Here is a 14,938-nt window from a genome sequence, read left to right as displayed (position 1 = left end):
ATTAAATGTATTCCCTTTTGTTATTCAAACTTGCCTCCCGTCTCTGCATCCCGGGGTCACCCCCTTGACCAGTTCCTAACAGATTTAACCCCCAATTCCAACCCTTGATGCTGAGTGCCAAGCAGGGAGGTAATGTGTCCCATTTTTTATAGTCTTTGGTATGACTCGGCCGGGGTTTGAACTCGCAACCTACCGAATCAATAAAGTACTATCCATCCATCTATCTCAGGGCGGACACTCTAACCACAAGGCCACTGAGTAGGCAAAGTTAAGATGTCCCTTTTATTCAGATATCTTCGGACAGATTGACCAAGGTTATGCAACAAGTGTATGAAAGTGGCCCCTCGCATCCTTCAATTGTCTTGTAGGCAGGCCCTCAGTTTGGAACCTTTGTTCTGCATGAGTCGCCTTTTCATACCCACTTCCTGCCCCTCTAATATGAAATATAAACACATGCTCTAAAACATACAACATTTTCAGCGTTACCTCAAACTCCTCGGCAATCTTTGGTCCATCCAGGAAGAGTCTGGTGTTGAGACAGTCCACTGGGCCAAAGTTAGCTGAAGATAAAGGAGGAGTATTGTCAAATATGGAGTATGATGTTGTCAAGTGAACGCTGAAACTATTTCTATTTCTATCCCAGCAAGACTTTTTCAATTTCAGGGCGCAGTAACAATGCAATCAAAAACAACAGAGCCGGGCAGAATCAAGATGTCACTCTCTACCGGACATTTTAACTCACAGGTGAACTCTTTGAATTCCTGGAACACTTTCGGGTACATGGCAGCCGACATCACGTCCTCGGGGGTGATTTCTTCGCCGTGCGCCGCCCGCAGCCCCTCCTCCAAAGACTCGAAGTCCATCGGCGGCAGCGAGGCACCCGGGCGGCCATCAATGCGAGGGAGGCTCTTCAGCACCTGGACAAAAACAGACGAGTGGGAATGAAAACTAGAAGTGAAAAAAACAACAACAACAAGAAGTGTTTTTATTGTTAGGGTTCATGTAGTGGTGAGACAAGCTTTGTCACTCTGAATATTCTCAAAGGATTTGGAAGACTTCCTGATGTGTTAAGTGCTGGTAAAATCTTCACACTCTACATCACATGTCCGCATGAGAGCTTCAACCTGTTGTTTGACTTTGGCTGACGGAGAAAGCTCAACGTTTGCAATATTTGAGTCACAGTTGTCAACAAAAACCTCAATATGCACGCACACAGCAATAACAATACTGTATGATGTGGTGTCAACCTAGCAGCACAGCTCCTCTGACCAAGTGGTTTTGTTCAGCCACACACACGACAAGGTACATCCACATATGGGGCCTGATTCACTAAGATCCAAACACCACACGGTAAACAGCGTGTGCAATCTACAAACCCCGTTTCCATATGAATTGGGAAATTGTGTTAGATGTAAATACAAGCAGAATACAATGATTTGCAAATCATTTTCAACCCATATTCAGTTGAATATCCTACAAAGACAACATATTTGATGTTCAAACTGATAAACTTTTTTTTTTTTTTGCAAATAATCATTAACTTTAGTATTTGATGCCAGCAACACGTGACAAAGAAGTTGGGAAAGGTGGCAATAAATACTAATCAAGTTGAGGAATGCTCATCAAACACTTATTTGGAACATCCCACAGGTGAACAGGCAGATTGGGAACAGGTGGGTGCCATGATTGGGTATAAAGGTAGATCCCATGAAATGCTCAGTCATTCACAAACAAGGATGGGGCGAGGGTCACCACTTTGTCAACAAATGCGCGAGCAAATTGTTGAACAGTTTAAGAAAAACCTTTCTCAACCAGCTATTGCAAGGAATTTAGGGATTTCACCATCTACGGTCCGTAATATCATCAAAGGGTTCAGAGAATCTGGAGAAATCACTGCACGTAAGCAGCTAAGCCCGTGACCTTCGATCCCTCAGGCTGTACTGCATCAACAAGCGACATCAGTGTGTAAAGGATATCACCACATGGGCTCAGGAACACTTCAGAAACCCACTGTCAGTAACTACAGTTGGTCGCTACATCTGTAAGTGCAAGATAAAACTATCCTATGCAAGGCGAAAACCGTTTATCAACAACACCCAGAAACGCTGTCGGCTTCGCTGGGCCTGAGCTCATCTAAGATGGACTGATACAAAGTGGAAAAGTGTTCTGTGGTCTGACGAGTCCACATGTCAAATTGTTTTTGGAAACTGTGGACGTCGTGTCCTCCGGACCAAAGAGGAAAAAAAACATCCGGATTGTTATAGGCACAAAGTTGAAAAGCCAGCATCTGTGATGGTACGGGAGTGTATTAGTGCCCAAGACATGGGTAACTTACACACCTGTGAAGGCGCCATTAATGCTGAAAGGTACGTACAGGTTTTGGAGCAACATATGTTGCCATCCAAGCAACGTTACCATGGACGCCCCTGCTTATTTCAGCAAGACAATGCCACGTGTTACATCAACGTGGCTTCATAGTAAAAGTGCGGGTACTAGACTGGCCTGCCTGTAGTCCAGACCTGTCTCCCATTGAAAATGTGTGGCGCATTATGAAGCCTAAAATACCACAACGGAGACCCCCGGACTGTTGAACAACTTAAGCTGTACATCAAGCAAGAATGGGAAAGAATTCCACCTGAGAAGCTTAAAAAATGTGTCTCCTCAGTTCCCAAACGTTTACTGAGTGTTGTTAAAAGGAAAGGCCATGTAACACAGTGGTGAACATGCCCTTTCCCAACTACTTTGGCACGTGTTGCAGCCATGAAATTCTAAATTAATTATTATTTGCAAAAAAAAAAAAAAAAGTTTATCAGTTTGAACATCAAATATCTTGTCTTTGTAGCATATTCAATTGAATATGGGTTGAAAAGGCTTTGCAAATCATTGTATTCCGGTTATATTTGCATCTAACACAATTTCCCAACTCATATGGAAACGGGGTTTGTATAAAATAGCATTTACTATTAGCGGGCGTGTTTTGTGCAATTTATCAAGACTGCGTGTGGAATTGTAAAGTGGTGCAGACCGCTTTATTTAAGTGACATTTTGCGTGTACTATAATGGGTATCACTCATTTACTGCACATTCATGTTTTCATGCTCCTACCAGTGGTGTTTTGCTATGTTTTCAAACATGCGGGAGACATCTACCACTTTTTATGGGCGTTTTAGAAGCAGTGCTGTTATGCATCTACAATGACACCACTTTTATTTTGTTTTTTTGCTGAATGTGCACTCATTGGAGCGAGACGCAAAAATATGCATACTCGAATACGTTTTTTTCATATAACAAATTATTCGATGTGACAAAAATGAATGTCATTAAAAAAAATCATCAATTGAGTTTGTTTTAATCAGCCACTGAAGTCCTCGAGTACAAACCCCGTTTCCATATGAGTTGGGAAATTGTGTTAGATGTAAATATAAACAGAATACAATGATTTGCAAATCCTTTTCAACCCATATTCAATTGAATGCACTACAAAGACAAGATATTTGATGTTCAAACTCATAAACTTTATTTTTTTCTGCAATCAATAATTAACTTAGAATTTCATGGCTGCAACACGTGCCAAAGTAGTTGGGAAAGGGCATGTTCACCACTGTGTTACATGGCCTTTCCTTTTAACAACACTCAGTAAACGTTTGGGAACTGAGGAGACACATTTTTTAAGCTTCTCAGGTGGAATTCTTTCCCATTCTTGCTTGATGTACAGCTTAAGTTGTTCAACAGTCCGGGGGTCTCCGTTGTGGTATTTTAGGCTTCATAATGTGCCACACATTTTCAATGGGAGACAGGTCTGGACTACAGGCAGGCCAGTCTAGTACCCGCACTCTTTTACTATGAAGCCACGTTGATGTAACACGTGGCTTGGCATTGTTTTGCTGAAATAAGCAGGGGCGTCCATGGTAACGTTGCTTGAATGGCAACATATGTTGCTCCAAAACCTGTATGTACCTTTCAGCATTAATGGCGCCTTCACAGATGTGTAAATTACCCATGTCTTGGGCACTAATACACCCCCATACCATCACAGATGCTGGCTTTTCAACTTTGCGCCTATAACAATCCGGATGGTTCTTTTCCTCTTTGGTCCGGAGGACACAACGTCCACAGTTTCCAAAAACAATTTGAAATGTGGACTCGTCAGACCACAGAACACTTTTCCACTTTGTATCAGTCCATCTTAGATGAGCTCAGGCCCAGCAAAGCCGACAGCGTTTCTGGGTGTTGTTGATAAACGGTTTTCGCCTTGCATAGGAGAGTTTTAACTTGCACTTACAGATGTAGCGACCAACTGTAGTTACTGACAGTGGGTTTCTGAAGTGTTCCTGAGGCCATGCAGTGATATCTTTTACACACTGATGTCGCTTGTTGATGCAGTACAGCCTGAGGGATCGAAGGTCAAGGACTTAGCTGCTTATGTGCAGTGATTTCTCCAGATTCTCTGAACCCTTTGATGATATTACGGACCGTAGATGGTGAAATCCCTAAATTCCTTGCAATAGCTGGTTGAGAAAGGTTTTTCTTAAACTGTTCAACAATTTGCTCCCGCATTTGTTGACAAAGTGGTGACCCTCGCCCCATCCTTGTTTGTGAATGACTGAGCATTTCATGGAATCTACTTTTATACCCAATCATGGCACCCAATTTGCCTGTTCACCTGCGGGATGTTCCAAATAAGTGTTTGATGAGCATTCCTCAACTTTATCAGTATTTATTGCCACCTTTCCCAACTTCTTTGTCACGTGTTATTGGCATCAAATTCTAAAGTTAATGATTATTTAAAAAAAAAAAAAAAATGTTTATCAGTTTGAACATCAAATATGTTGTTGTTGTAGCATATTCAATTGAATATGGGTTGAAAATGATTTTCAAATCATTGTATTCCGTTTATATTTACATCTAACACAATTTCCCAACTCATATGGATACGGGGTTTGTAGTTAAACAATTATAAAATGACGTTGCTGAATAGACAATATGTCTAATATTTTTTATTTTTGATAGTCTAAAGTAGGAGTGTCTTACTCATTTTAGATCGGGGGCCACATGGAGAAAAATTTACTCCAAAGAGGGCCGGACTGGTAAAATTTACGGCACGATAATTTAAAAATAAAGACGACTTTGGATTGTTTTCTTTGTTTAAAAATAGAACAAGCACATTCAGATATTGTACAAATCATAATGTTTTTTGTTTTTTTTACGATTACCTGTTGTGGTTAATAGTATATATACTTTATTTGTCGTTATTAATATTTTCTAAATATATTATTTGATAATGTTCATCGGTCAACTCATTAGTGTTAAATTTCAATATATCCAGATAAAAGAATTATATCAAAATCAAATTACAGTATGTTTTTTATGGAGTTTGATCATTTTTCCCGACTGATGTACTAACATCTTGTGGTTTATTTTGTACATATGTAGCATCATCTACAACAGTGTTTTTCAACCACTGTGCCGCGGCACACTAGTGTGCCGTGAGATACAGTCTGGTGTGCCGTGGGAGATGATCTAACTTCACCTATTTGGGGTAAAAAAATATTTTTTGCAAACCAGTAATTATAGTCTGCAAATGATGTGTTGTTGAGTGTCCGTGCTGTCTAGAGCTCGGCAGAGTAACCGTGTAATGCTCTTCCATATCAGTAGGTGGCAGCCGGTAGATGTCGGAAACAGTGTGCAGGTAAAAGGGTGTCTAATGCTTAAACACAAAATAAACAAAAGGTGAGTTAGGGAAGGCTATGCAGAATTAAACCAAAACTGAACTGGCTACAAAGTAAACAGAATGCTGGACGACCGCAAAGACTTACTGTGGAGAAAAGACGGCGTCCACAAAGTACATCCGAACATGACATGACAATCAACAATGTCCCCACTAAGAAGGATAAAAACACCTGAAATATTCTTGATTGCTAAAACAAAGTAGATGCGGGAAATATCGCTCAAAGGAAGACATGAAACTGCTACAGGAAAATACCAAAAAAAGACAAAAAACCACCAAAATAGGAGCGCAAGACAAGAAGTAAAACTGTACACACAGGAAAACAGCAAAAAAGTCCAAATAAGTCAGGGTGTGATGTGACAGGTGGTGACAGTACACCTACTTTGAGACAAGAGCAATAGTGATACATGCTTGGTTATGCTTTAAAGTCATATCCAACAATTGCGACTACGACTTTTTACTGTCAACTGAGTTTCGTTTTTTAATGATTTCTGCTGGTGGTGTGCCTCTGGATTTTGTCAACGCAAAAAATGTGCCTTGGCTCAAAAAAGGTTGAAAAACACTGATCTACAAAGATACAAAAAATGGCTTTTGCGACATCTGGTGGACACATTTAGAACAGCAGTTTCTTTCACCAAAAAATGTCAGGTTCATTTTTTTACTTAGCAAGCTCATCCCGAGGGCCGGATAAAACCTGTTGGCGGGCCTGATCCGGCCCTCGGGGCGTACGTTTGACATCCCTGGTCTAAAGTGCTGACACACGCACGACGTTTGTGGAACTGTCAGTTCTAAATTAGTGATAAATAGTGTTGATAAATCACATTGCGCGTGCCAAATAATTACATTTGCATCCTTTCCTTCCAGTACAGTGGCCGTTTTGATGATCAGCATATATTTTGCATATTAATGAAGACAGACGCAGAATCAATAGCACGCCTTATTTTGTAATCCACTTTGCACACGTTCAGTAGATCACCTTTGCGTGTGCTATCAGATGTGCACGTGTTTTAGTACACGCAAGCCTATAGGAAATCAGGCCCCTGGTTAAAACACAGAAAAGGCTATGGTGCAATGACTTGTGTGCACGTTTGACATAGTAAAGAAGATGGCAACCTCATTTAGTAGGTTGTTTAAACAATTCAAGATGAACCCGTGTGCTACTTGCTCTTTTTCTGACAATTACAGTATGTGTCGCTGCGATGCCGAAAGCCAACACCGCAGCAAGACGAACGCACCAGCCAAAAGTGCACGTGACCGTGGAATGATGGCGTGTGATCCAACGAATGGAATGAGCGCCCGCCAACTATTTTCGGCTTCATTAAAGAAACATGACATGTTCCGTGCTCTGCGTGCACAAACGGGCCGCAGCTCGAGCGTACGGGGGAGGCCGATACCGCCCTGTCGTGCTGCGCCTGCAACAGCAAACCCTGATATGCAAATTGGCAAAGCGGACGACGTGGTTGGAATGACGACGCTGCTAGTTAAGAGCAGCGTGACTCGGACACTGACCAAGACTGAAGCTTGGAGGGGGTGTGAGGTCAAGGGTTTTGGTTGTGTCACGCCAAATGTCTTCCCCCTACAAAAACCTCCCCCCCCATTTACTTCCGGTGTCATTTCCATACTTGCCAACCTTGAGACCTCTGATTTCGGGAGGTGGGGGTTAGGGGGTGGGGGGCGTGGTCGGGGGTGGGGCGGGGGGCGTGGTTGGGGGCGTGGTTAAGATATATATATAAGAAATACTTGACTTTCAGTGAATTCTAGCTATATATATATATATATATAAATAAAAGAAATACTTGAATTTCAGTGTTCATTTATTTACACATATACACACACATAACACTCATCTACTCATTGTTGAGTTAAGGGTTGAATTGTCCATCCTTGTTCTATTCTCTGTCACTATTTCAGAACACACACATTATACAAATATACATTATAAAATCAATAAGAAAACGGGAGCTCTAATTTGGGAGTCTGAATTAGGATCAGAAGTTCCTATATAAACATTGCGCACTCACGTCGCCATTTTGTATTGATTACTGCAGCTGTGCACTGGATTCATACACAAATACAAACTACAACTCACAAACACTTTAGAGTTAGGCTCCACCATCAGAATGTGTACTTAAACTTATAAAGATCACATGGATATTATTCAGTGAGTTGATTCACCAAAACTAACCTGTTATACAGGAGGAAAAAGCACACAGGACGTTTCAATTGTTCACAGACTGGTCGCACTCATCAGAATGACAAGACACTTCCGGTCTGCAGGTGATAGCATTCAATTGGGAAGAAACGCCCTACTGCCCCCTACTGACCAATGTGAATACTGATACATGTGTAATGACAGCTCCAAAAACGAATTCAAACCACAAAATAAAATAAATAAATCAACACAAAAATGTGACACATTATGGGTGGGTCATATATGCATGTACAATAGATGGCAGTATTGTCCTGTTTAAAAGTGTCACAACATTGCTGTTTACGGCAGACCAACTGCTTTACGGTAGACGAAAACTTGACTGCTGTTGTTGTGTGTTGTTACCGCGCTGGGAGGACGTTAATGAAACTGCCTAACAATAAACCCACATAAGAAACCAATAACTCGCCCTCAATCATTAGCTGTTTATATTATGGGAAAGCGGACGTGAGAAGAGGCTGTCAACAGTCACTCAGGTCCGCATGGAGCTGGAGGGGGCGTGGCCTCCAGCTCCGCCTGAATTTCGGGAGATTTTCAGGAGAAAATTTGTCCCGGGAGGTTTTCGGGAGAGGCGCTAAATTTCGGGAGTCTCCCGGAAAATCCGGGAGGGTTGGCAAGTATGGTCATTTCCTCTTACGTCATTTCCTCTTACTTACGACATTTCCTCTTACGTCATTGAGAGCGATCGATAACACTTCGGCTTTGACACAGGACAGCAGCACACACAATATTGTAGTGAAATGGTTTCAACAATAATGTTGATTTAAAGTACAGACATTTAACAGTATTATATATTAATTAATATTTTTTGCCCGTTACCACGAAGACAGAAGTTCCCAGCAGCGGCCCTAACACTCCGCCTGAAATTTTCCCTAACACTCCGCCTGGAATTTTTCGAAGCCTGCTGGTGTTTGACATAAGTCCCCTGGGAAAGATAAAGACAAATGTCATTCAGTGACACCACCATTTTCAGGAGATTTGGATTCTATCGATCGCTGTCAATGACGTAAGAGGAAATGACGTAAGAGGAAATGACTCCGGAAGTAAATGGTGGGGGGAAGGTTTTTGTAGGGGGAATACATTTGGCGTGACAGTTGCCCAATGAAGGCGCATCAATGATGGCCCAAAAAATAGCAACAATTGACAGAAAACTGACTAAGAATTGAGGAGAGCTTTCCTTCTTTCTTGGAATTTGTACCTGCAAAGTGAGTTGTGGTGTTTGTTTCAGACATGTCAACAAGTTACTACATTACTACATTGCGTCCAGAAGATAGAAATTTCACGAGTGCGTTCTCTTTATGTACTTCTGGCCCTTAAAATGAATGCGGCAGTCATTTCCCATAATATCTATTACCGTATTTTTCGGACCATAGGGCGCACTGCCGATGAATGGTCTATTTTTTTTAAATATCTTTTTTCATATATAAGGCGCACCGGATTATAGGGCGCATTAAAGGAGTCCTATTATTTATTTATTTTTTCTAAAAAAAGGAAACACTTCCTTGTGGTCTACATCAGTGATTTTCAACCTTTTTTGAGCCAAGGCACATTTTTTGTGTTGACAAAATCCGGAGGCACACCACCAGCAGAAATCATTAAACAACAAAACTCAGTTGACAGAAAAAAGTCGTTGTCACAATTGTTGGATATGAATTTAAAGCATAACCAAGCATGCATCAATATAGCTCTTGTCTCAAAGTAGGTGTACTGTCACCACCTGTCACATCACCCCCAGACTTATTTTGAGTTTTTTGCTGTTTTCCTGCGTGTAGTGTTTTAGTTCTTGTCTTGCACTCCAATTTTGGTGGCTTTTTCTCTTTTTTTGGTATTTTCCTGTAGCAGTTTCATGTCTTCCTTTGAGCGATATTTCCCGCATCTACTTTGTTTTAGCAATCAAGGATATTTCAGTTGTTTTTATCCTTCTTTGTGGGGACATTGTTGATTGTCATGTCATGTTCTGATGTATATTGCGGACGCCATCTTTGCTCCACAGTAAGTGTTTGCTGTCGTCCAGCATTCTGTTTTTGTTTACTTTGTAGCCAGTTCAGTTTTAGTCTCGTTCTGCATAGCCTTCCCTAAGCTTCAATGCCCTTTCTTAGGGGCATTCACCTTTTGTTTATTTTTGGTTTAAGCAATAGAAACCTTTTTACCTGCACACTGCCTCCCGCTGTTTCCGACATCTACAAAGCAATTAGCTACCTGCTGCCACCTACTGATATGAAAAAGTATTACAGGGTAACTCTGCCAAGCTCTAGACAGCACCGACACTCAACAACAACAACACATCATTTGCAGACTATAATTACTGATTTGCAAAAAATATTTTTTTACCCCAAATAGGTGACATTAGATAATCTCCCACGGCACACCAGACTGTATCTCACATAACATGTAATGGTGGTTCTTTTGTGAAAATGTTGCATGGATGATGTTTTACAGATCATCTTCTAGCCGCTTTCTGACAGTCGCTTCCGGATGCGCCGTTTTGTGGCTCACCTTCGGCAGCGTCTTCTCCCCGTCATCTTTTTTTGTGGCGGTGTAGCGTGCAAGGACGGAGTGGAAGAAGTGTCAAAAGATGGAGCTAACTGTTTTAATGACACTCAAACTTTTTTTATATCAATAACGAAGCAGCATCTCCCCTTCCCCTGGAAATGTGTCTCGTGAAAAATAACTAATAACTAAAGTTCCTTGGGTGAATAATGTAACCTCACTACACCGGTATGTTTTGGCGCTTTCATGGCGAGTTTACTGACCGATATAAGTAAGAACTTTACACTACTTTATATTAGAAATGGCATCAGCGGAGAATGAATGTCCCATAACAAGAAGATAGAGAAAAAGAAGAAGCTTATCGACTACGGTATCGTCACGGACTACAAAGGCAGACGCACGCAATTTTTCAGGATTTATGCAGATCCCAAATACAGATCAGCAGGTACCAGAAGGTAAGAAAAGTTTATTATTTGTTTTAATGACATTCAGACTTTACTTCAATCAATAACAAAGTAGCATCTCCTCATACGGAAACAAAAAGTCCGAAAATGTGTCCCGTGAAAAACCGTCCGACCGGAACTCTCTAATAACTAAAGTTCCTTGGGTGAATAATGTAAACTCACTACGCCGGTATGTTTTAGCGCTTTCATGGCGAGTTTACTGACAGATATAAGTAAGAACGTTACACTACTTTATTATACAAAATGGCAACAGCGGGGGATGAATGTCCCGTAGCAAGAAGATAGAGAAAAAGAAGAAGATTATCGACTCACGGACGCGCACAATTTTTCAGGATTTATGCAAATCCCAAATACAGATCAGCAGGTACCAGAAGTTAAAAAAAGTTGCTTTTGCATAATATTGTGAAACAAAACGCCCGATAATATGTCTTACCTTATATACACACCATAATAATACGTGTATGTTGAAGCACAGTACAATCCATCAAGCGGCGCGGCTTCATAGTTTACCAAAGTCGTACTAAAACATTTTGATAGATTTCTGAGCGGCGTGTGTAATGTTCTATATTTTCAATGGAACATTTAAAATGTTGGTGTTGTTTACTTGAGTCATATTGCAATCACAGTGCAGTCGACACTTATCTCTTATGTTTGACTGCCATCTACTGGTCACACGTATCATTACACCATGTACCAAATAAAATAGCTTCGAGGTGAGCAAGCCCAACCAGAATTATTCCTTACATTAGGCGCACCGGGTTATAAAGCGCAATGTCGAGTTTTGAGAAAAAGAAAGGATTTTAAGTGCGCCTCATAGTCCGGAAAATATGGTCGTTTTTGAGTAATCAGTAGATAACTAACTGGACTTTGAACGCCCCTTTTCCATCGCCCGACTGGATATGCCGCCCCCTCCTGTTCATCTACAGAAGTGAAGTCTATTACCTCACATGTGGATAAAGGCACATGAAACTAATATTTTGATCACTTCATTGCATATTTTTGTCGCACTGGTCCACGATTACCTCAAAACTGATATGGTTAACATTATGAGCTAAACATTAATACAAACAATATTGGGACTATGAATCTTTGGTCCCCACATGAGTCAATTCGATTCTTGATTCAAAGCAATTCTCCATTCAAAGTCAATACTGCTTAATAACATTGGGTGCCAGTTCTATGATGAACTACATTCCTCCATACAATAAATTAACAGCTGTGATACATTTCTATATTACTTAAAAGATAACTGATTTTGTTTAAAAATCAATTATATTTGAACATTTAATAAAGTCAAATATAAATAAGGCAACAAGAGAAGTATCTAACACTTATCATTTCTAAAGTACATCTGAACAGCAAAAAGAGATTTTTAAAATGCTTTAAATTCGATTATTTTATTTTTTTCATTGATAAAGAATTGTTACAAATAAGAATCGCTATTCATTCGAAATTAGATTTTTTTAGACACCCCTAATAAATATGATAATATCATATAATAGACACCATAGACTGTGTTTCCGTGTCTTTAGTGTCTGCCTGTCATGGGTATTTTCTTAAGGTTATTATGACATTTTGAATTCTTTTTATTAGCATTTTTTAAACCCTGCTCGCCCCCGTGTGTCCTCACCTTTGTAAAGCTACTATCTTAAAGTTGAATAAAGCATCCATTTTTTCGGCACAATTCAATTCAACTCAAGGTACAATTCCAGCAATAAAACATCAGTAGAAAAGGTCGCAAAACAGAATACTAGCGGCTTTGCGGAAAATGTGTCTCCTGCTGCAGTCGTGAAGCAGAGCTATTCTTCTGTGTTTACGATATTAAATCTATTCGGCTCTCTAACGTAGTCACTGGTGCGTCTGCTCCAAGCCAAAAAGACGTTGGTGAAAGCATCGCATCCACGGAGACACAGAAGCTCCATTACGCACTCCACTGGTGTGTCTGCCTGAAGTTGTTTAGCTCCAAGAAGGAACTGCAAAGTCAGTGGCCAAAAGTACAAAATATTTTCCCCAAGTTCTGACTCAAGTCTTTTTCCCCTTTGAGATATTGTGCTGATTTCTTGAAATTCTGCGGCAAAATAATGCGATTTGGGATGAAGATGCTTCCACAGATGCATGAAAGAATGGAACTGTTTATCTACTACAAACTGGGTTCTTGTCAAACACAAACTTAAGGACTTCTCATTGTGGTACCGTATTTTCCGGGTTCTAAGGCATACTTAAAATTCTTTTTTCCCCCCCTCAAAACTCGACAAAGCACCTTATAACCCGGTGCATCTAATGTAAGGAATACGTTTGGTTGAGCTTATCGACCTCAAAGCTATTTTATTTGGTGTAATGATAAGTGTAGATGGCAGTCAAACATAAGAGATAAGTGAAGGCTGCACTATGATGGCAATTTGACTCAAGTAAACAACACCAACATTTTATATGTTCCATTGAAAATATAGAACATTACACACGGCGCTCAAAAATCTGTCAAAATGTTTTTGTACGACTTTGGTAAGCTATGAAGCCGCACCGCTTAAAGGATTGTACTGTGCTTCAACATACGAGTATTATTATAGCATGTGTATAAGCTAAGACATATTATCTGGCGTTTTGTTTCGCAATATTATGCAAAATAAACTTTTCTTACCTTCTGGTACCTGCTGATCTGTATTTGGGATCTGCATAAATCCTGAAAAATTGCGTGCGTCCGCCTTTGTAGTCCGTGACGACAACGTAGTCGATAAGCTTCTTCTTTTTCTCTATCTTCTTGTTATGGGACATTCATTCTCCGCTGTTGCCATTTCTAATATAAAGTAGTGTAAAGTTCTTACTTATATCGGTCAGTAAACTCGCCATGAAAGCGCTAAAACATACCGGTGTAGTGAGTTTACATTATTCACCCAAGGAACTTTAGTTATTAGAGAGTTCCGGTCAGATGGTTTTTCACGAGACACATTTCCAGGGGAAGGGGAGATGCTGCTTCGTTATTGATATAAAAAAAGTTTGAGTGTCATTAAAACAGTTAGCTCCATCTTTTGACACTTCTTCCACTCCCGTCCTTGCACGCTACACCGCTACAACAAAGATGACGGGGAGAAGACGCTGCCGAAGTTGAGCCACGTAAATAAGACCGCCCACAAAACGGCGTGTCCGGAAGTGACTGTCAAAAGGCAGCTTGAAGATGATCTGTAAAACATAATCTATGCAACATTTTGACCAAAGAACCACCATTACATGTTATGTAGACCACAAGGAAGTTTTCCATTTAGAATTTTTTTTTTTTATAATAATATGACTCCTTTAATGCGCCCTGTATATGAAAAAATATCAAAAATCGACCATTCATTAGCAGTGCGCCTTGTAATCCAGTGCGCCCTATGGTCCGGAAAATACGGTATGTATTGTGTTTTTCTGCATTGTTTTATTGTTTGCGAATTGTTTTCAATTGTACCGGTACTCTTTTGTTGTGTGTAAATGCCCAACTAGGGACGGCGTAGCGCAGCAACCTGAGGGTTCCTGGTTCAATCCCCAGCTTCTACCAACCTAGTCACGTCCGTTGTGTCCTTGAGCAAGACACTTCACCTTTGCTCCTGATGGGTCCTGGTTAGGGCCTTGCATGGCAGCTCCCGCCATCAGTGTGTGATTGTGTGTGTGAATGGGTGAATGTGGAAATAGTATCAAAGCGCTTTGAGTACCTTGAAGGTAGAAAAGCGCGATACAAGTATAACCCATTTAACATTTACATTGAGAATTAGCCTTGGCTAAAATGTTGTGATCACGAAACATACTAGTCCTTATCAAATGAAGCCAACTACAATTTCAAAACACAGGGGTGTCAAACTCATTTTAGATCCCTAACCCTAACCCTAAACCTAACCCTAACCCCTAACATGGAGAAAAATCTACTCCAAAGTGGGCCGGACTGGTAAAATCACGGCACAATAACTTAAAAATAAAGACAACTTCAGTTTGTTTTCTTTGTTTAAAAATAGAACAAGCACATTCTAAAAATGTACAAAACATAATGTTGTTGTTTTTTTTTACACTTACATGTTG

At 40.4% G+C, this 14,938-nt stretch overlaps 1 protein-coding gene across 1 annotated transcript in view; it reads right to left on the bottom strand.

The window, feature by feature from the left end:
• The window catches only part of LOC133606772 (pyruvate carboxylase, mitochondrial-like), an 828,781-nt gene that overhangs the window by 37,681 nt on the left and 776,162 nt on the right, over nt 1–14,938 (bottom strand). The window contains exons 23-24 of the mRNA XM_061961089.2: nt 743–917; nt 487–560 (exon numbers count right to left, since the gene is read on the bottom strand). Coding sequence (XP_061817073.1) covers nt 487–560; nt 743–917 — 249 coding nt within the window. The remainder of the gene's footprint in view (nt 1–486; nt 561–742; nt 918–14,938) is intronic.

Source organism: Nerophis lumbriciformis, linkage group LG05, assembly GCF_033978685.3.
Source record: "Nerophis lumbriciformis linkage group LG05, RoL_Nlum_v2.1, whole genome shotgun sequence".
Taxonomy (NCBI): Eukaryota; Metazoa; Chordata; class Actinopteri; order Syngnathiformes; family Syngnathidae; genus Nerophis; species Nerophis lumbriciformis.
This window is presented reverse-complemented; position numbering and strand designations above follow the sequence as displayed.